The sequence below is a fragment of the Merops nubicus genome, unplaced genomic scaffold (genome assembly GCF_000691845.1).
Source record: "Merops nubicus isolate BGI_N331 unplaced genomic scaffold, ASM69184v1 scaffold7371, whole genome shotgun sequence".
Lineage (NCBI taxonomy): Eukaryota > Metazoa > Chordata > Aves > Coraciiformes > Meropidae > Merops > Merops nubicus.
The window spans coordinates 7,935-30,301 of NW_008586141.1; the positions used below are offsets into that span (position 1 = coordinate 7,935).

The 22,367-nt window shown below is 39.1% G+C and overlaps 1 protein-coding gene across 1 annotated transcript; it reads right to left on the reverse strand.

Annotated features, from left to right (window-relative positions):
* Positions 1-195: 195 nt before the first annotated feature.
* Positions 196-20,417, reverse strand: LOC103780855 (solute carrier family 22 member 15-like; the record flags this gene model as incomplete). The annotated part of the gene is made up of 10 exons (XM_008948548.1): positions 196-359; positions 855-927; positions 4,738-4,846; positions 8,965-9,050; positions 10,169-10,309; positions 11,876-12,097; positions 13,817-13,946; positions 15,572-15,736; positions 16,379-16,511; positions 20,271-20,417. Coding segments are annotated over 10 exons (1,370 nt in total), but the record flags the coding sequence as incomplete, so codon positions are not given.
* Between the last annotated feature and the right edge of the window lie 1,950 nt (positions 20,418-22,367).

Below are 22,367 nucleotides of genomic sequence, written 5' to 3' on the forward strand. Positions count from 1 at the left end.
TGATAGCTGTTAGCCTTTTTGTCTTTAAGAGCCAAACAAAGAACAATCTTAATTGAATACAAGAGAAAGATGGCTTTACAAACTTCATGCACACATTCATTCATGCACAACCTAAGCAATATGCACTAAATCATAGCTCACATAAGACAGAAGGGAAAACAATGCAATGCTACAGTAAAGGAAAAAAAAAATTACTCTGCCTCTTCATTTTTAAGCAGTTGGTATTTGGGGCTCTGGAGGTCTTCAATGCTCTCAGCAATTGGCTTATTTAGCGTTTCTGGCAGAAGGAGAGTCAGGAATCCTGCTGACAGTCCACTGATTCCAAACACCACGAATGGTACAGAAGGACTAAGAGATTTCTAAAATTAAAAATCCATAGTAAAAATCCAGCACCGTTTCCTGCTTTTCAAATATATGAGACACATGAACTGCAGTCAAAACCAAAACACTACAACTTCTCACTCCAGCAATTTGTGCAATTATCCATATACTGGGAGATCAGAGAACCCAAATAAATGTTATTTCACAGAGTTTTATATGGAAACTTTGTTTACGTGCCTTAACTCAGATACGGAGAATTAGCAGTACCAAATGCATTATATGACTATCATTTAACTAACTGATCAAATACTGAGAGAACACAGAACACTATTTCCAAAAAGGATAAAGTACTAGGTATTTTTAAACTTCTTGTTCATTAATTCTTGAAATTGATTGAAACAAAAAATTGGTTTTATGGAAAAATTTAGTAGTGTTCTAGGAATACAGAGACATATGCTCTACCAAAATCAGCAAAGAGCTTGTAAGAAAATTTAATAAATCTGAGTTAAATAAAAAGTAGAAAGCAATCTTACCATTGATGGCACAAATGGAGCCAAAATGCCCCCAAATCTGCAGGACATGGAACAGATACCCAAGCCAGCATTCCTGTTTCAAAGGATAAAAGATTTGTAGGTTCAAACTGCACAAATGAACCATGCATGAACACGTGGTGCAGTGGTGCTGGCAGAAGCAACTCAGACTTTTTTTGCAGCTATAAATAGCCTTTATTTAAAAAAAAAAAAAAAAAAGGGTGAGGGGGCATGTTGAAGACCTCCAGGAATTACTTTAAAGATCTTCCATGACTAGGTGCTGGCAAGCTAAATCAAACCCTAGCAAAACCACTCTGTCGTGCAATCCTGCACAAAATTTTCAAGAGAGGTTTTCCAATCTGCCATAGGGCAATTTAATTGGAGAACCCTATGCTGGATGGGGAATGATTTAAAAAACTGGCAGGATCTTCAGCTTGAAAACATCTGGCCAGATGTGTCACTTCTGAAGCTGCTGAATTCAGCACTCCTTTTAATTTCCAGACAAGTTTAAAACAATCTCATCTAGATTTTGATAATTCAGGTATGGGTTACAACATTAGGATCCTCTTCAAAGACAGTTACAAAAATCCTCAAAGCCTTTCATTTCTTGATCAAATGTAAAAATCTTCCATCTCTGTACCACTCCTAAATATGGTATTTAAACAGCCCCTTCAGAGATTGACACTGGCATTAGTCATCAGTGAGACAAGAACCAGCTCATGGTGCCTGTTCTCCCTACATCTTGGCTGCTTCCTCTCATTCATCATTCTCCTCAGTCACACCACTGAGCTGAGCTGCTCCTGCTCACCCTGTTTCCTTTTCCTCCTCTGAAGACAGGAAGCCAGTGACAGGATTACAGATGACAAGCAGAGAGGTGACAAGGTCAACAGTATACCAAAACCACCCACCTGCATGTCCCTTCCCAATGGCCCTTTGCACAGGTTAAGGGAAACAGATGATGGAAGGAGCTGATGAGAAACTAGTGACTTCAGTGTAAAAATAAACAAAGTAAACTTTTCTGACATCAGGTCCTCTTGGGAAAAGGAAAATAGCAACCCACACTTCCTCACACTGAGGCAACGTCGACCCAAATCCCACAAGGCAAGGCCAAGCACCTCCCCGTCAACCAAAGCCCTGAACACGAGACCAGCCTGTGTGTGAACCACTCATTTAAAAGCCTCCTTCCCACAGACCCAAAAGTCTGTCCATAACCAGAGATTTCCTGGCTTCTTCTTTCCGGCTGAGAGACAGTAGGGCAAAAGGTGATGTTAAAAGCAAACCGTTGTTTCAATTCCCGAAATGAAAGCAGTTGTTAAAAGCCTTTAGAGTATCTTTAATTCAGAATTCAACAGAGCTTAGGTTATGTGGAACAAAGTCGTGGTATCCAAGAAGAAAAGTGCAGTATCACCCCAAAACTATTCCTGAGGTGCTGCACTGCAAACAGCTGACCACCCCTCGCCTGTCTGACCTTCCTGCCCCAGTTTTACCACTGACATTAAGTGAAAATACAGTAGCTTGCCACTGTGAAAATAAGCTTTCCAAAGCTATCCTAAACCAGTCCAATCTCCCCTCTCTGACTTCACTCATCATATACAAGGATGTCATCATTTTGCAAACATTTTCTCATGAAAAAACCACATTTGTTTTTACATCTATATTACTCGAGCTATGATTACATCCTGTTCCCAAAGGCAACCTTCCTTTGTGTCCAAAATGCAACAGCAGTGATGTTTTCCATCTTTAATTTTTTGTTCCCCAGCAGGTATTTTAAAGATACATCAAAATGAAAAAAGAGCCCAAAGCACATAGAGACTCTCCAGCTTGCAGCATCCCCTCATTTCTACCATGAGGTGTATTTGTCACAGCCTCATGTACCAGTTAACTTAAAAAAACATATGCCCAACGGTCCTCATGCTTAAAGGTAATATGTAGTTTTAAATAAGGAGCAGTAATACTGAAGACATGTATTTTTTCTGCCAAACTTGCAACTGGAAAATAATTACTCCATCTCCTCTCCACTGCCTTTGAATGGTACACGTCTCATGACGTGGCGTGCCTGAGCTCCGCTGCCAGAGCCACGCCAGCATCACTACAAAGCTTTGCAGAAACCACCAGATGGTGCTGATGTTTTGCTTGAAACACTCACCCATCACTGTTTTTCTTCCATAAACTAAAATATTTGCAATTGAAGTACCAGAGAGAGATCAAACTTATTCTTCAGTGTATCAGTTGTCATGTGAAGAATCTTCATATAGTTTAACCTTAAAGTTTTCCATATTATTAAACATAAGTCATCTATTAAAGTTGCTGATTTTTAAAACTATCTGTACTCTTGCATTTTCTCCAATGTCTGTCTGTCTTTGACACAAAATTACATTTTTTTTTGCCAGAATATGAGTGCAGATGCTCAAGTGAAACAGCACTTGACTTTTTTTTTTTATATCTTCTAACCCCAAACACTTGGTTCCAAACACAAGAGACGCTGCTGTGATTCCTGCTCCATACAAGCTGTCACATAGTTGGCACTGAACACCAATGGGACTTGGGAAGACAGCGTAACATGAAAACACAGGGAAACAAGCAAAAGCTGAGAACATTTTTAATTTTCATCCTCTTGATTTTCAACTGCAGGAAAGCCAAGGGAACAAGAAAACAAAAAGTGAAAAAACACCCACTCAAAAAAAAAAGGCCTTAAAGAGCGCAGGTTTGAAAAGGGAGAATGTGAACAAACCCCCACATCCAATTTCAGTGTGGTTGGGACTTGCATATTGAACCTAAACCTGTGCCAAGAGTCACAACCTCAGAAACAGTTGATCCACCTTTCTCCTCAAGTCTTAGTGCAAAAACTGCATTCACAGTCTAGCTTTTATGCCTTTGTAACATGGTAATTTTTGAAGCTAAACATTAAAAAAAAAAAAAAAAGGCCATTCCAAGAAGCCACCCACATTTCTCCCCCCAAAGCCCTCAGTGTCCTGGAATCTAGTGATTTATGTCACCATCCCACCTCCCTCCATGGTGCTACAGGACACATCTGCCAGCCAGGACACATTCCTACTCCAGCTTTCAACTTTCCTGCTCTCTCTGAAGAGGGCTCCATTTTTGCAGTAGTTTTGTAGCTACTATTGTTGAGCAACTAATGCAATGCAGCTCAAATTCCAACTGTGTACTTAAAGAGTACCACTCAAAAAAGTCACATAGAACCAAGGTGGTGGTGAGAGGAATAATATTGTCAATATTATATTTTCTTATCTCAGGTTCATCTTGGGACAAAAGGAGAAAAAGCAACCTCACGAAAAATTGGTACAAGCTATGAAAAATAAACTAAGGTTTTAGTCCCCTTGCCCATTAATAAATGGTGTAAAGAAAATTACTGTCATACAGAAACTATTAAAATGAGTTGCATTAGGAGTATTTAAACACAAATATAGAAAACCACTTGGTTTTCAGCAGGCAAACAAACATAATCATATGTATACAGGACTGTAAGTAGTCCTCACTGCACAGTCTATATATTTATGATTATGTTAGCATGCACTTCCAACACATCATTTCATTTAGGTTTGCAACCTGTAATTTTACTCCCAAAAAGCAACAGTAGAAATAAGAAATACAGCACCTAGCACTGCAGTGTAAGAAGCTGGTTTTCAGATTTTTATCCTGGATTCAGACCTAGAGGGAGCTGCCACAAACAGCCTGGTAAAGTGCACTGGTGCAACACGTGTGACTAAGATGAGAAGCTCCTTCAAGCACTGGCAAGCTGCCTTAAGTACAGAAAGAATTCATATTGGTATTTCAGGTAAAAAATAGTTACAGATAAGCACACCAGCAATCAGTATTGCTGGGCATGAAAATTATTTTCATTTCCTGAGAAGCTCTGTTCAATTACCTCAGTACTGTTGGGTACAGTTCCGATGTATAAATATACACGATGTTGAAAGCGGCGCTGACCATCATTTTTCCACACAAAGCTAACAAAGTGGGACTGAGAAGCAAACCTTTCAGAAAAGAGAAAAACAAAGTGTAAGCATACTCATCTTTTATTTCTTCTTACTCCTTTTTACGCTGTTTTGAAAAAACACAGTCTTCTTCAAGAGACTATCATGCAAAACCAATGTTTCATCTGTGTATTTTTCAACTAGAAGCACCACAGCAGTATCTCAGTTCTTCCAAACCATTTTAAGAGCTAGTGTAAGAACATATAAAAAAAATTATATTTAGGATCAAGAAAATCTGACCGATTTGGGAGGGAAAGTATGAAACTATAACAGCTCTAAACAGAAGGGCTAACACTTCAGCTCTGCAGTCAGAACACTTACCAGGTAACTGTCTTTTCACAAGCACAGACAACAGAGCCTCCTTGACTAATTTATTAGATCCCATAAAACTTGATTCACCTCAACAGTTTATTCACACCCCAAGGACATTCTGTTTGGATTTAAAATGCAACAGCTTTGTAATTGGAAAGAAAATGCTAAAGCAGCCTGGTTTACCAACGGAATTTAGTTGGCTAAATTGAATTGTGCATCTTTTGAAGTCCAAAGGAAACCTGCCTTTCATCAGCCTCATTTGGTTATGGTTATTTTTGCACCATTTGTTTTAATAGAAAGATAATTTATTATTTTATAAGCATGGAAAAAGAATGAATGCTCTGTTTAGCTGTATTTTAGGTTCTCTTCCTCAGCACTGAGTTGAGCGTGTTTCAGTGTGGATCAAATGCTGCTGATGAAGTAATGGGAAAGTCCAATTGCTTCTCAGTTGTTTTGCTTTTACTTTTGCCCTTAAGTATTTTCAGTTTTATTCATCTGATCAAGTCAGATTCCATTTCAACTGAAGCAGAATCTCAGTTGTACATAAACAAATTCAGAAACTAGATTTTATTTCTTTAAGCGTGGTCCATTTGGCAATTATTTCTGCAATTCATGCAAAAGAGATGCAACTTTTTCATCCAAGTTCTCCTTTTATTCAGTAAGACGTGGAATATTATATACAGTTCTCAGATGCAAAGGTGTGAACCCAGCCCTCGGAGCTCTGCTGAGTGCCATCAGAAAGCTGGGACATCCCTTTTTCCTCATTCAACCAAAAATGCAGCGATGAAGAACAGATCTGTAATTCTCCAATGAGTGTTAAAACTTGCTGCTTCTCTCCCAGGGAGACTTAGATTGAGCACTGCATAGCCACGTATAAGAAATGTAGCACTAGTGTACTTAGGAAGTTTTGGTCTTACTGTTAAACAGAGGAAAGAGTCTGTCTAGACAGAAATTAGCACTCAGAAGCTCAGGAGGGAATTTGAAGTGCACTGTCTTCTCCAGGTTCCCTCCCACAGAGGAAGCTGAAGGCTGGCCATGTGGGGAATTACTGCAGGATTAGAAGCACACTAGAAATTCATTCATGTCAGCTTCCCTGTGTAAGCAAACCCAGAAATACTCATATTTTCCTCAGAGTCTTGGAACATACTTTTAACAATTCTTGCAGAATAGTCCACTATTTTCTTTACATCTATAAAATGTAACACCATCGCTCAGGAATGTACTTTCTCCTGTGGGGCTTCTGGTGGCAAGCATGCCCATGTAGCACCTTCAACACTTGTATTATATTTTGCCTAATACTTTTTCACCTAAACACCCAGTAGCAGCAGTACACACACAGTTCTGTCTGAAACAGTACAGTTGGGGAAACTGTTTCAAACTTTGCTAAAAGGCAAAACTGCAAGTTCTAACTAAATTCATGCATTTGAGTTTTATTGATTAGGGATAATCCTCCATTAATTGATCTTTGGAATTTGGCAAAGTAAAATGAGGGGAAATGGTAACAAACAGTGCTGATGTTTAAGAACTTCTAGAACAGGAGTTACTTTGTGATGAAGTTTTGATGCTACCAACATTGTTATGTAGATTCACCCTCTGGCTATCATCTTCATGAATAAAAGTTCACTTAAGCAATACTTTTGAAACTGAAGTACTGTTTAAATTTACTTCAGAAAAAAATATCCAACAAGAAAGCATAGTTCTTAACACAAAAGGAAATGCCCAACATGACAAAAGCTGAGACAAAACCGATTTAAAGAACTGCAAATTTTCTTTCCTTCTTCAGTGGAAAGTTCAATGAAAGTCATAAAAAGTCCTTAGGTGTTCAGCACAAGCAGATAAATTTAAACAAAAGTTAAAAATCTAGTCATCCCTAGACCAGAAGTCTCCTTTGCTTGCTATAGTATAAAGCAGATACAAAATGCAGAAGATTTCTTTATGCTTTACAGCAGATTTTGAAAGAAAAGAATATTACAGCTCCATTCTTCCTCCACTGCCACTCTCCCTCACCATCTCCCAATCTGATATCACACATATTAATTGATGAATTCTAAGTGATAAGGGAAGAGGGAGCTGAGGGATACATCAGTTTTTACTTAACCATTGAGAGTTTTTTAGTCTGAAACTCAGTACACATCTTTAATAACAGAAATTTTCTTGATTTATTCCACAGGGGAGATAACTTGGATCAGACTCTCTTTCACAAGTTAGAAGTTATTTAGAAACTGAGTGAAGGTTAGAGACATGAGAGGCAAGTACCCAGTATCTCATTAAAAACTTAAATCCCTCATAATATTCTCATCAATCATACAGAATGCAGAGTTAGGCAAACCTAAGTGTCCTCCTTAGTAATAGGAGGGTCAGACTAGAGATGCAACAACCCTTATTTCATCACAAGTGGCTTATCTTCATCACCTAGGGAGCTGAATTTCTTTCTACTTAACTGACACAGATCACTCTGGGCCAAGAAGCAGCTTTACTCTTACCACAGTGGAAAGTGAGATGTTTTAATGGGGTTAAGGTCAAGTCAACTGGGAAAGGCAGAAGATTTCCTGATGTTAAGCAACTCTTCAGGAATTACTGCCCTATCCTGATCAGTCATTACTGCTTTTCTTTAAATTTTAAAATACATAAAAAGAAAAACAAAAAGCAAACTTGTGAGAACAAAGGAAGAAACTGTTTCAATTTAAAAAAAAAAGCAACAAACCATCTGATGCCTTGAATTAACACAAGCATGGCAAATAGGATTACGGGATATTTTATCTCTATGTGGTTTTCTTCCTGAGACTTCTCCAAGATCAATTTGAAATGGATGCCAGACAGCATTTTAACTGCTAAAGATAAACACAACCTATAGAAGACCATCTTGTAATCACATCACTGGTGCTCTCTAGTCAAAACACAGTTAAGGCTAAAGCATTTCTACCAAAGCAATATTAAGAAAAATACAAGCAAAGAGCAGCCACTCCTAGGTAGTGTCATATAGACCTAAGTTTTCAGTAGTCAAAATAAATATATAGCACAGAAAAACTGTACTGGAAATGGAAAGAGAAGTGAAAATACAAAAACAAGCATACGTGAATGTTGCTGATGTGCAACGTTGCAAGAGCATTTCTTTTGAGATAAGAAATATACTTGATGGTACTCCACTGTTACCACAAACTGTCCTTACAACTGCACAGTGCAGCAATACACAGCATGAGACCAAGAGAGGCAGCAAGCTTCTTGTGATCCCTATGGCTTCCCACACTGCCATTCTGACTTCCAGTCTCATGTCCAAGTACAAATTTATTTTTTTTAAAGCTATTTAGTGGCTTGCATTCTCTAACAATGAATTAAGCTTCTAATTCAGGAAAACTTCAGTTCCTGTTATATATTACATGCCAACAAAATATATGTAAAATTAGATTTAGGATCTCACACTGTCAAGATCCCATCAAACTAAGATTACACTACACTGCAGTCTGGCTACTCAACCTAGTACTGTAAACTGCTTAATGGTGATAAATGAAGGCAGCACCAGTATTTGAGACAGAACATGATAACTTGGTCTGACCTTCAAAGAGCCAAGGGCTTGCAGTCAGACAAATTTAGTCAATTAACAGGGTCAAATTACACCTGCAACAAGTTAAAAGCAATATACACAAGACCCTGGCTCCCCAACCAAGCCCAGAAGGGCAAAGAGAGAAGTATAAACAGACAGGGCTTTAGTCCCTGAATACTTGGTCACACAATGCTCCTCCCTAAGTAGTTTTGTCAGCTTTTATCCAAATTAACAAACATCTACTGTAGCACCAGGATATACTTACCAGCATTTGTTGGTAAAAACATGGTGAATACACAGGCAAATCCTGCAAATACCAGAAAACATGTCATAGTTTTACGTCTTCCAGACCTAGAAGGGAAAGATCACTCAGAGAAATATGGAAACAAAGTCCTTCACTATTTTTTTAATTTGTCCTCAAACTACCAACTAAAGTACAGAGCAGCATTAATAACAGTTATAAATCTACTGTACCTTTTTAAGTGCTTCCAATCTTGCATTGTTTTCCTGGTTCTGTTTACTGAAGTCCTCCCACAAAACCCTTCCTCTTTCTAGTCAAGTTCTGATTTTTAAGCTCTTGAATTTGTAGCCTTGAGAAGTACCCATCTACTTCAGCAACAAGAACTCACCAGAATTTTTTCTTCTCTGTACTGAGCAAGGCAATGGGCCATGTCACCAAAAGGGTATTACAGTGCATACACACAAAGATCAAATTAGTATTGGTCAAGAAAATGTCATTCTAATGCTTCCTAATCAATATTTCTTTTATATCTCTGCACAAATACATGCTGTTATGACACCCAGTAAAACTATTTTGGGTACTTTTCTGTCTGATCATATGCACACAGAAAAAAAATCAGTTATTTCTACCATCTATAGTGTTTTAAAATAAGAGAAGATGACAGGACAGTAAATCACCAGCCCATCTCCACATCTGCCATGCTTAAATATTTCATAATTATTTGCAAAGGACCACAAACAATAGTATTCTTAGTAACAGTTTGCAGGCATGTATAAATACTATACATGCTTGTTACTTCATGAACTCACTGCTATTTCTAACTGAACAATGCTGAAAACTGCTTTCAGCTGCAGTTGGTAAGCATGACAAAACCAAGTTATTATGAATAAATTATGTAAGAATTATATGTAAGCTACAGATACTTAAATAACTAACCTAATAACATTTCTTCCATGAAGACCAAATTTTTTTAACATACCCATGGAAAATCTCATCTCTTGAGTAATTCAAAGAATTAACACTAGATACTTAAATAACTAAGCTAATAAAATTTCTTCCATGAAGACCAAATTTTTTAACATACCCATGGAAAATCTCCTCTCTTGAGTAATTCAAAGAATTAACACTGTTTGGAAAAACAGTGAAGTATCTTACTGAGAAAAATGTGAATATTTTCCCAGGCTATTTACAAATATATGCAGAAAACTAGGAAATAAGTTCTTCTTACCAAGATTTCTCAATAAAAAACATGCAGAGAGGAAACGCTGGAACTTCTACAAGACCAGAGAGAGCCACATTTAAATATAGATTTCCTCTTAATTCACCAGCATTTAAAGTTAGTCCATAATAGACAAAGCTGCAGACATACCTAAAAATAACCATAAAAGTTATATTACTAACATACCTTTCTTTAGGGCTAAGTATTTAAAAGGTAAATTATGCTTAGTTAGGTATTAGCCATATTGACTTACAGGCTACAAAGAGGAATCTTAAATCTCCTTCAAAAAGGAAATAAGGCAGAGAATAGTTCCTAATTAAAGTAACTCCATGAACAAAGTCAAGTGCTAATACATATGCAAAACATAACTTTCAGAATTTTCTATTAGCTTACTTTTTTCCTAGGTTATTTAGCAAATCTAATAAGCTCAACTGTAAGCAGATGATGCTTAACTGTTGCAAAGCAATACTATAAAAGAAAATTACATGTACATCCATTGCTTAACACAGAGCCTCTTCCCCAAACCTAGGGAAGTCTTACTCCACAAACCTATTATTACTTTCCTTGAAAGAACACCAGTTGTTACAAAGACATTTTGCCTATTCCCTAGTCGCTCCCTTACTGTCCAAGCAGAATCTGGAACAACTGATGTAGACAATGAAAGTTTTTCCTGATACAGGGAGAAGTATGTCCTCTGACAGTCACAGCTGAGCGTGGTGCCAAAGGCTCCCGAGCAATAGCACAAGGAGCTGGGTGACAATGGCTGTGACACCCCTCTGACAGCTCTTTGCACTGTATACAGGGTTTGAGACAGAAAAACAGTGCTGCAACCTTTTCTTCCAGGAGGTAAGAATGCCTTTGTGTACTTACATTTGCCTACCAGCAACGTAAAGAGTCCAAGATGATTCTGGAAAGGTCTTACTTAACAAAGATGTTCCTGCTGCTTCTCCCAAGTACTGTACAATGCTGCTTACCCCACACATCAAACTACTGAGTTTTTGTCATCTACATCCTGACATTGCCCCAAGTAATGTTGAACTTGAAAGGGAAAAGTTGTTCTTGGCATTCTGGAAACGAGCTGTTCTTCCAACAGACTTTAGCTCAAGCCAATTTGCAACAGCTGCTGCTGTAACAACCAACCCAACACCCTCCCCACCCCAGGGGTTCCCTCTGTACTGCCATTTGTTGCTAAAACACTATCTCACATCCTCCTGTCCTTCAGGGTCATTTTGTTCTTTCCAAGTTGTACCACTTTCCAAGACAGCACCTAAAATAGATCTATGCAATCAGCATTTCATCCTCCCCCAAGTTTCCCTCCACTGAACCTGGGTAATATGCTTTTTGACACTTATTCTTTCTCCATATCTCTGTTGTTGTCTAATCCATGTAATGCTCTTCCTCCTAAGACTGGGTCAAATTCACATCCTCTCAGTAATTTCTGCTTCAGCTTCTCATTTCACTCAGTGTAAATACTATGTTCTCAACAGCTTATTCCTTAGTAGGTTTTGAAGCAGCTTAAGTAACACACTGAAAATAAAACGCAACAGCAATACTAATGAAACATCAACTTCACAACACACCATTATTATCATCTGCCATCAACTGAGGAATTTACAATTTCGTTTTGGAGGACAGAGTTTTTGAAAGGAAAGGATGAAAAACAATTGTTTCCTCATGTCTGACTCACCCACAGCATCTTGCTGTCTTATTACATACCAGATATACATCAGTAGGATGGTTCTCCACCGGAGGACTGGGTGTTTTACTAAATTTAGGATACCAGGTGTCGATTCATCCTTTCTCAAAGTTCCTGCATTTGGTTTTAATTTTAGATTTAATCTCTCTTTTCCATTTCCAAGGGCAATATATTGCAACACATCTTCAGCTTCTGCCATTTTCCCTTGGGAATACAGCCATCGTGGTGATTCTGGGAGCATACTAACAGGAAAGAACAGAAAATCAATGGTGTTAATTCCTATGAAGACAGCACTGAAGTCAGTCTTTCCATTTTTCAAATTGACACAAAATCCAGAGAAAAACATTCTTTTTGCACTGTTCTGCATATTATTGGAGTCCACGGAATTTAATAATACAGTTAACTTTACAGCAGGATTTTTGGAGATGCCTGACAAAGCACTCAGTCATATCAGAGGAGTTTAAACCTTGACTTCTGCTGAACTCACTTCTTAGGAAATGCTACATTAGCATCATCTAGGAAGCATCTCAAATCCAAAGTATCTGAAAAGCCTGGACAAAACTTTGTTTGCACAAAGTTTATTTAAAGCTTCTCCATTATGGGAAGGGCTCCGAGCTGAGGGAAGAGGAAAGAAATCTTTAATGGGTTATTACATGTCAGACTTCAGTACCAGCTCATCACTGCTCATGTAAGTTTTACATTTCTCATTCCCAAGTATAAGCAGAATATCCTTGCCTATGACAACTTCAGCCGTTGATTCTTTTTTTCCAGTTGTAGTGTGCTGCTTTTTTACGAGCCAAAAATAGTCCATTCTTTACTTTATAATTGACCTTTTATTTTCTTTGTACTCCTAACAGAGATATACAACCTACAAGCAAACTAAACTTTCATTACTTCAGAGGATACCAGTATTTTTAGTATTTGGGAGAAGTAATTCTGTTTCCATCAGAAACAGAACACCACAGAGGAAAATATATTATTCAGAACTTCATTCCAAGCCAAGAGACTTTGTTTTTCTTATCTACAGGAAGAGAGTTGTTTTTCTTTTGTGCGTTCTTTACTAGAATTTATGTCAAAAGCAGATACATCTAAAAACTAATTGCAATGTAAAAAATACTTGAAATAAAAACCAGACAAGTTTTTTCTACCTGTGCTGTACGCTAGACATTCACTGTATTAATACATAGACACTCTACTACACTAATTCTTTTATTTTTTCTACAGCTTTAACTAGTGATCAGAAGTATACAAGGTGCATACATTGATCCTTACAACCTGATACAGTAAAAGAATATTTTCTAACAACAAAGGCCAGACAAAGCTGGCGCTTTTAGTTCCTTAAATACTGCTGCATTTCATAATCCTTTTTATGGCAAAGTCCATGTAGAACTCTACACAGGAGCAGCCAAGCACAGCAGTGCTAGGAACAGAAGCAAGTGAGCTCAGCACCAAGCAGATACACGACTTACCGCGCTAAAACGGCAATTCCAGCTGCTCCCACTGATGACCCTTGGCACGCATCTCACAAAAAGAAACTCTCCAATCCCTCTAGGATCACTTCCAAGACTTCCCAAGCACTGAAGCCCTTCCTTGGCAGAAGGCAGCCTGTGTTCCTGGCTGATGTTCCAGCTCACAGCCTCTGGCAGGCCTTCCCCTCCCCAGGCTGATCTGTAATTGAGTTCTATCAGACAGCTGGCACACAGATGCTCTTGGCAACACTGGCCACCACAACTAACAGCACGCAGAAACACAGGCTTGCCTTCTGGGTAACCCTGGCTTCTGCTTCACTGGAACCCCCTTCTTCCTTCACAATATGAGCTGTCTCTCACTTGGCTCACAAAAACACATGGAGAAATGTCACCCTCTCTTATACTACTCCCCTGAATGATGGAAAGAAACAGTAAATGTTGAATTGCTGCATATTTTTTGTCTTATAATTATAATGCAGGTGAATTGCTTACAAAGACAGGAGGAGGAAGATGACTCCTGGAGTATTCGACACCAGGGCAAGGTAGCGCCATTCTCTCACACAGTAGCCCAGCAAAGCATAAACAGCAATGCCAACTGCAAATGTCAAGTTAGTCAGGGAACCTGGAAATACAAGATGAAACTGGTGACTACAGAAACCACTGGCAAAAGAAAAAAATTCTGAAGCTGAAGCCTGAAATTCCTAGCCCATGATATTCTTAAATAAAAGAGCAATTTTATGAGGTATCTTTAGAGCACTTTCAAACGACCTGGTTCAAGTATATTATGGAATCCCAATGAAGAATAGCTTTGGATATAATGTATGGGGGCATTGGGTTTTCCTTCCCCCTTTTGAAATTAAAGGGTGGTAGGCAGGAAAGAACAAGAAACGAACAGAAACCTACAGACTAAAGAGAAAACCTGGGGATAGAAGGTGATGTATTGAAAGCTAGTGATTTATTTAATAAGGTAATCTTCAATAGAGGTGGCAGGCTGGAACAGAAATTGGAAGTTATAAAAGTGCAAGGACTGAGTTCAGTTCAAAAAACAGCTGCAAACCAGAGGTTTACTACAGCAGACTTCTGATGAACAAGTAGAAGTACAAACGTTAAAAATACGGGGTCAACTTGAACTCCAAAAGCCCAACAACAAAGCCTCTGCAAACTAACAGAGGAGATCTTGTACTAACCCAGAAACTTCCAGCTGCTGCCCACAAAGCCTAGCTCAGAGCCAGCACCTAGGAGGGCTTCTTTAACACTGCCAAGTTGCATCTAGCAGCTCCCTCTCCCTCAGCAGTGCTTCAGTAGCTCTTCTCAACAGCTGAGCAAAACTAGAATAAAGCACCTACAGCAACAAGCAGCATCAGAGTGTCTCTTCAGTCCATCAGGAGAACGGCCATGGAGGGAGAAAGGCTGGGAGAAACAGAGAAAACAGGGAAGAAGGAGCAGGAGAGAGAGAGAGAGAGAGAGAGAGAGAGAGAGAGAGAGTTTCAATCAAAAAAAGCAAACCCCGGAGAAGAAAATTCAGTACTAAAAGAAAAATAAATGGAAAGCTATAACTAAACCACAACTGTCTCACACACCCCCAGGAGCCCAGAGAAGAAATAAGAAAAACAGCAGAATGAGGTAACTGAAGAAATGAGAGAGAAATAGATGCTTACAGCCACAGCAAGTCAGCATTTGGACCAAGTTTTCCCCATGCTGTACTAGTCAAAAAGGCATTAGTCTGAGCTACTTCAGCTTTACAGTGCCAGTCTGACACGTGAGCATTAAATTTATTTTAAATCTTGGCAGTGGCATACAAAAAAGGACATTTAAAAATACTGGATGGTCAGCACATTCAGCAGTGGAACACACACCGTACAGGCTCTAAGTCATTTTGTGCTGCAGGAAAATATCAAAGAACACTTTCAAGAATATCTTCCCAAGATACCACGCAGCATCGTTCGAAGTTGGCAGAATCTGCCAAAACTTTTTTTTTCATGTAATGCAGTATATAAATTGAGTAATTTTAGGAATCAATGTACTAATTTTAAAACCTCAGTTTTGCTGTTTATCAAACAAACTCAATCCCATCTTCCTTATTCAGGCACGTTTCCCACAGAAATTGGAACTTGGATCAATTACATCACATGTTTGATTTATGCTACAAACTCACTACTTGGCAAACATAAAATGTGAGGTATTAATAGAACAATGGATGGCACAGTAAGAACGATTAAGTAATGACTAAATATTCCCAAATCCCACCTGTAAATGACCAGAATGATTTTCCTACATATTCTTGTGTTAGGACAAAAGACACAAGAGCCATTCCACCATTCACAATTCCAACAAAAAAACGTGAAACTGCAAATATGTCATAATTCGGAGCTAATGCTGTGACATACCCAAAAACAACATCCAAAAATAGACCTGTAGAGAGAGAATAAAATGTAATTAGTACTTATACTACACAGCTTGAACTCAGAAGAAAGGCAGGGACCACTGTCAGTTACTGACTATAATGAGTAGTCCCGAGTATTCTTGTCTCTCATCTCTCACATTTGGCTTTCTGAAATCACACCATATGAAAATTACAATAATTTTCAAGTCTCACACTTGAGTTACACAATGCCAAAGCTGGTGTTTCCTTGAGACAATGTTATCATTAAACTAAACCACCCTTTGGCTGCAAATGCAGCTGGAAAACAAAACATCAGGACACGAGTGACTCACTCTAAATGTGTTTAGGTACACCATTCTCCCCCATGCCCTCCAAAAGAAAGCAAATTATTTTTATTTGGTCCACTACAGTTAGGCAATATCTGGAATACTGTGCCCCAACAGTGACAGTCAGAGCAAAACCAGGTTATTGTTTTATCTCCTGTTGATATTCCAGTGACTGCTATGCTCCTCAGCACACTGACACTACCCAACTTTACTGCTGAGTGAAATGCTTACACAGATGATTGACTGCGTATCACTGAAGAGCAGGTGACCCAGGTGGCCCACAGGCAGAAAAGAGATTATGTTATCCATGCAGAATGCTTAAGAAAAACCTTTTCACAATCTTACCTGAGATATACACTGGTTTCCTGCCCAGTTTATCTGATAAAGGGCCAAAAGTGATATTTCCAATAAGCAATCCAGCAAAAAAGAGGGATGATGCAAGGCTTACTTTGTAGGCTTCTTGCTCGATTAGGTACCACTGTCAAAACAAGAATCTCCTTATTGTTAAGAGTATTAACACCAAGTTGCTGGCTTCCTTAAAACTAATGAAAATCTATCAAAACTCTTCTCTTGCCATTCCCCACTTCTTGCTTTGTATCTAATTAAGGTTTTGTTCAAAGTTTGCTCGGTAAGCCTACTGTAGTCCTATCTTTTCCTCCCTAACAGACTCTTCACATCAATACCTTCTCTCCCCCACGAAATGTCATTATAATATATGACAAGCTCTCAACTGGATAATTAGTTGTACCCCAATTACCAAGCTTTGGCAAGACAACTTTTATTAAGTTACTAAAACAAGGGAATTCTGAATTGCTAACGGCTTCGCCATTTTAACGTTGAACAAGCTTGGCTATTTAAGTGAACAGGTAATTATAAAATATTCATTAACACAAATAACACGTTCACTACTGCAGTACTTAGAGAGTGAATGCACTTAATATTCAGAGATCTACGCTTCCTGAACCAGGATTAATCCCTGGTGTCCTTCCTCACCATACATATGCTGAATTGTTGAAGAGAAGAAGGAAGGGATTATGGAAAGATGTCCTTGTTTGAGAAAAACATTAAAAAGCTGCTTACTGAAGTACTTAGTGATATTTTAGTATCTTATGGTGCAGATGCATTTATAATCAAATAAAAGTTAGAAACAAACAATGGGTTTCTTTATAAAATGCACTCTCTACCACATCCAAAAGCTAAACTGAGGCAGCATAATCAAAACTTGTCAGAAGAGAGGAAAATGAACTGATAGTTCATTGTAATCAGAACTAAACTTATTTCCTGACAGGACAAGGCACACAGGCAGCTTGTGCAGCCCCTCCACTACAAATGAGGAGAATCATAGAAACACACTGTTGAGATTATAAACATTACTGACACTGGAAACTTGGGAAAGAAAGGCAATCAGAAAATCTTAGAGGAAAATTAACTGATAGTTCATTGAAATCAGAAAACAAGGAGAATCATAGAAACAAACTGTTGAGATTATAAACATTACTGACACTGGAAACTTGGGAAAGAAAGGCAATCAGAAAATCTTAATTTATTTTCCAGGAAGATAATTTAATTCAATGCAAAGCTTTATCCAAAGAAATATTTCATCATTATTTGAGTACTTCAAATAATTTCCAGTTATTTAATGGAAAAAATTACTTCCAAAAAAATGGACTTGTCACGCTGACGCCCTGAGGTGTCTGCCTTGAATTAACACACATCCCCAAAGAATATTAGGAATTTACTGAAACTTTTTATTATAGCCATCTCAAGAAACCTAGCTTTTACTCAGTCAGAACTGACATAGTGGCCAAGCAGAGAGAAGACATGACTCCATCTGCCCCACAACCCACCAGCTACCTGTGCTTGTTCCATCCAGCAGCCTCCAAGACAGAGGTTGCAGGAGCAGTGCAAGATGTAACGTGTTCATAGGACACCTCCTGTAGTCCCATGTAACCAGTGCTCCAGCACTGCAGAGTTCTGGGGGACTTCTGTATACTCTGGGAAGGTAAAACTCTTCTGCAGCAGTATTGCAGCTGCTTTCTGCTATACCCTACTAGGTAGTAGATTCTGCCCTATCATGTTGGATAAAGATGTAGCCCAGAAACTTATGGTTCCTTAACTTTCTGAGAAGGCTTCAACAGTGAAATATTCCTGGGCACAAATCCTCAGGAAACTTCGAGTGTAAAAATACCACAGCATGTGCTCTCCAAGGCACAGGGCACTGCTGGCCTAAATCCTTCTCCACGCTAGCACTCCTCAGACAAATGTTGAATCTCCAGTTCTTGTCTGCAGAGCATTCAGGCTGACACAAGGGACAAAACAACTTAATGCTCCTTAAGAAAGAGTTGTAAAAATCAACTTCTCAAAGGTAAAGGACCACTTGTATACCAAATGTAAGATGTTCCTCAACTCAGCTTCCTAATAACCATTACTTGTTAAAACAAGGACTGAGATGATGCCAGACCAAGAAGCAATTCTAACAACAGTATTTTCCATAAACCAAGCCCAAACTACTATTTACAAAATCTTCATTACACCAAAATTAATTACAGTGATTAGTTCCTGAAGCAGAACTGAAGAGCTGCTCTCGAGTTCTACTGACCTCCGGAGTAGAACAGTGCCTCTGCCAAACCAGAACTGGTAATGCAGTTTAAGCTCAGTTAAACACAGTTTAAGCTTTATTTCAGGAAATAAACTTTACAAAAGCAGCCTCCTCTCTGGGGACAGAGCAAGAGAAAAGATTGCTTTTGCAAACTTACTTGTGCTGCTTAGCACGTCACTGGAAGACGCCCATATTTTAACAAGTCTGATATAGTAATCTGGGAAGAATATACCTTTCATAAGAATGCATCTATCTACTTCATTTGCAGAAAAGGAACTTGTTAAATATTTGTCAAGATTAACTGTAGCTTGCCAACACAAACGTTGCCAATTTTGCTATCGCCAAAACAGACATCCTCACAGCTCTTTAAATCCACGTGGGAGTTTGATTTAGTCACTAGACCACTAGCACACAGCAAAATCTTGGCCAGCTTCTAAAGATTCCATGAAAAGGGTATTAACAAGATTTTTTTTTTTAAATCTTACAATAAAGTTACTGAAATCAATGGTAACATGAACTTGTTTTGATGAGCCTTGAGAATTATTACCTACTTCAGAAATAGGGGCACTAACTTCTACATTTAAAAACACAGTATTAGTTATAATTTGCTGATTTCTGATTATAAATTAAGCACCACCCCATATCACGCCTCCTGCTGAGAGTCTGAAACTGAAAGGTGATCTCAGAAGACAAACTAATCAAAAAAGTCTGTTTCTGATGGAGGATATGATCCAATATTGCCTCATTTCTTATGTCTAGTCACTACATTTTTCCAAGAGAAACACTACACAGTCACATTTGGGATAATGGGAAGGAAGCAATAACCTGGCAGCGGCTACACCAAGTGCTAACCTGTCTTATACGAGTTTACTGACAACCACTCCAAGAATCCCATCAGCAGAACACTGACACTTCATGCTACAAGTCAAACCGCCCACGCAGTCCTTTTCCTGGCACTGTCAGGGATGTGCTTGCTCCAGTGTTTACAGCCCAGGGAGCAGCAAAGAGCAAACACAGCCTCCCGCATGGACTTCACAGGGCTGAGGATGAAGGGTCACGCTTCTGTCCCTCTCAGCAAACTTCAATCTGTTCCACCTCCCACTCTCACCACGCATTAAAATACCTGGACACGTGGTGCATGAGTTTCATTTTCATACTAGTTTTAATCCTTGAAGATGTATCTTCTGAGACACTAATGCAGCTCAGGGTAAAGCTTACATGCACAGCGGATTGTGCAGACATGACAAATTGAGCCTTTTCTTGGTAGAAAACAGACATTAGGAGCAGCTAATCCTAAATTCCAGAGTTAAATTGTAGTTAAATGATCATTCTTCACTTGTAACGACTTCCTAAAACAGCTAATGGGAAAGAAAACTGAAAACAAAAAATATACAGACATTTAACTTAAATTATTAAGTATTAGATTTATGCTCAGAGAGCTAAACTAATAATTTAGTCATATTCTTTCAGATTAAAACAATAAAATAAAAGAGCCAGATGGGTGGGTTCCAATAATTTTTAATAGCATAAAAAAAGCTTTACCCTAAGCCCTGCTCAGCTTTTACAAGCACCACGTTCTCCAGTAGTGGCACAAATCCCAAGAAGAGAAGAAATGCTTAGGGTGGTGGAAGTACTTGCCTCAGTTACTATAGAAGTGAAGTTGTCCACAAAATGGATATGCTTGGCAAGCTCAGCTCTGCTCACTGGAAATCCTTCTTGGTCTATATGATACTCGGGCACAGCTCCCACAATCACAATAAGCATCGATTGACAAGCCACGTACACCTTAAAATTTAAGACACAATTGTTTACCCTAAACAAGCCCAAGGACACCAAATACTTTTCATATTTTGTCAGCTTTTCATTAAACTAATGTTTAAAAATTTCCCTTTACCCAGCATCACAAGCTAAACATGGACAGTCTGCTGTGTTTGAACCCCCAGATGTGATCATCAAGGCAACTGGGAACAGTGGGTACCACTCCAGAGAGACTGGTGCACTTTCAGTCAAAGCTTCATCTTGACACCCTCCTTCCTATTGCAAAGTTGTTCAGTTTCTTCTCACAGTTTTGTAGCCAGAAAAGGGAAAGGAAGATATTAAGAACTTCATCATAGTTTCAAGCTGAGATCTGACACTAGACCCAGATTATCTAAAAAATTCTTTACTTACTATACTCAAAGAATACAACTTGTAGTTGACAAGATGGAAAAAAATTATCTAAAATTATTTTTAAAGTCCCTCCTAGTTCTTTCAGTTGCAGAGACTGAAACCTTAACCTGATCATTAGGAAAACTAGAATGTGCAGGATCTTCCAAGTGTAAGGTCCTGTACATGGGTCAGGCAATCTCAAACCCAGATACAGGCTGGGCGATGAGAGCAGCCCTGTGGGGAGCTTGGGGAAGTTACCTGACAGGAAGCTCAAAATGACCTGGCAATGTGCACTCACAGCCCAGAAGCCAACGGTATCCTGGGCTGCATCTAAAGCAACATGGCCAGCAGGTCAAGGGAGCTGATGCTACAGCTCTGTTCTGCTCTCGTCAGACCACACCTAGAGTACTGCGTGCAGCTCTGGAGTCCTCAGGACAGGAAAAACATAGACCTGTTGGAGTGGGTCCAGAGGAGGACCACAAAGAGGGCTGGAACAGCTCTCCTACAAGGACAAGCTGAGAAAGTTTCACTTGGTCAGCCTGGAGAAGACCCTAGGGAGACCTTATAGCAACTTTCCAGTACTTAAAGGGGGCCTACAAAAAAGCTGGGGAGGGACTGTCTACCAAAGGCATGTAGCTATAGGACAAGGAGTAATGGGTTCAAAGTGAAAGAGGGTAGAAGGAAGAAGTTCTTCACTGTGACAGTGGTGAGGCACTGGAACAGGCTGCCCAAAGAGGTTAAGGACACCTGACCCCTGGACATGTTCAAGGCCAGGTTGGATAGGACTCTGAGCAACCTGGTCTAGTGGGAGGTGTCCCTGCCCATAGCAGAAGGATTGGAATTATATGATCTTTAAGGCCCCTTCCAACCCAAATCATACTATGAATAAAAAAATGTTTTCATAAAAAACCCTCATGAAAATATTTATTCATCATTATGGGTTTTAAGATATTTTGAATGTCTTCCAGGATTTCAATGTGATTATTTTTTCTAACTTAAAATAATCATATCCTTAAGTATATCCATGTATTAGTGATTTTCAGCATATTACCATCGATGCAAAAGTTCTGACTCTTGAATGGCTTCCCTCACTGGGCCACAGGTCTTTGGGTGGTGCATGTGGTTGGATATTGTCTTCATGCACCATTTTTAGCCTATGCTTACCTTGGACGATCTTACAGAACCAACTTATAAACCCAACCCTGCAGTCAGCCCAACTTCCCTCCCTCACAGCAGCATTTTGACTCAAAATGCACAACCACACCAACAGGGGGAAGCCTGGTACGAAGAAACTAAGCAAGTGAAACTGACCATCTTTGCATGCGGGGGTGTGGAGGCTATTTAAAGACAGCACCCTGCATGCTACTTTTCACAAGAGATTTTTGAAAGAGAAAAAAAAAAAAAAAAACACATCACCAAAAACACCCAGTTGCTGCGGGTAGACGCCCCTTCCCTCCACTCAGGAGAGGCCTGAACAGCACACTTCAGAAAGCGGAAGACACGCACGGCACGAAGGAGAAAGGCGATAAACTTGGAGGAGCTAAGCGTGCACGAAGCGCCGATGCGAAGCCGCGGTGTGAAAGGCGA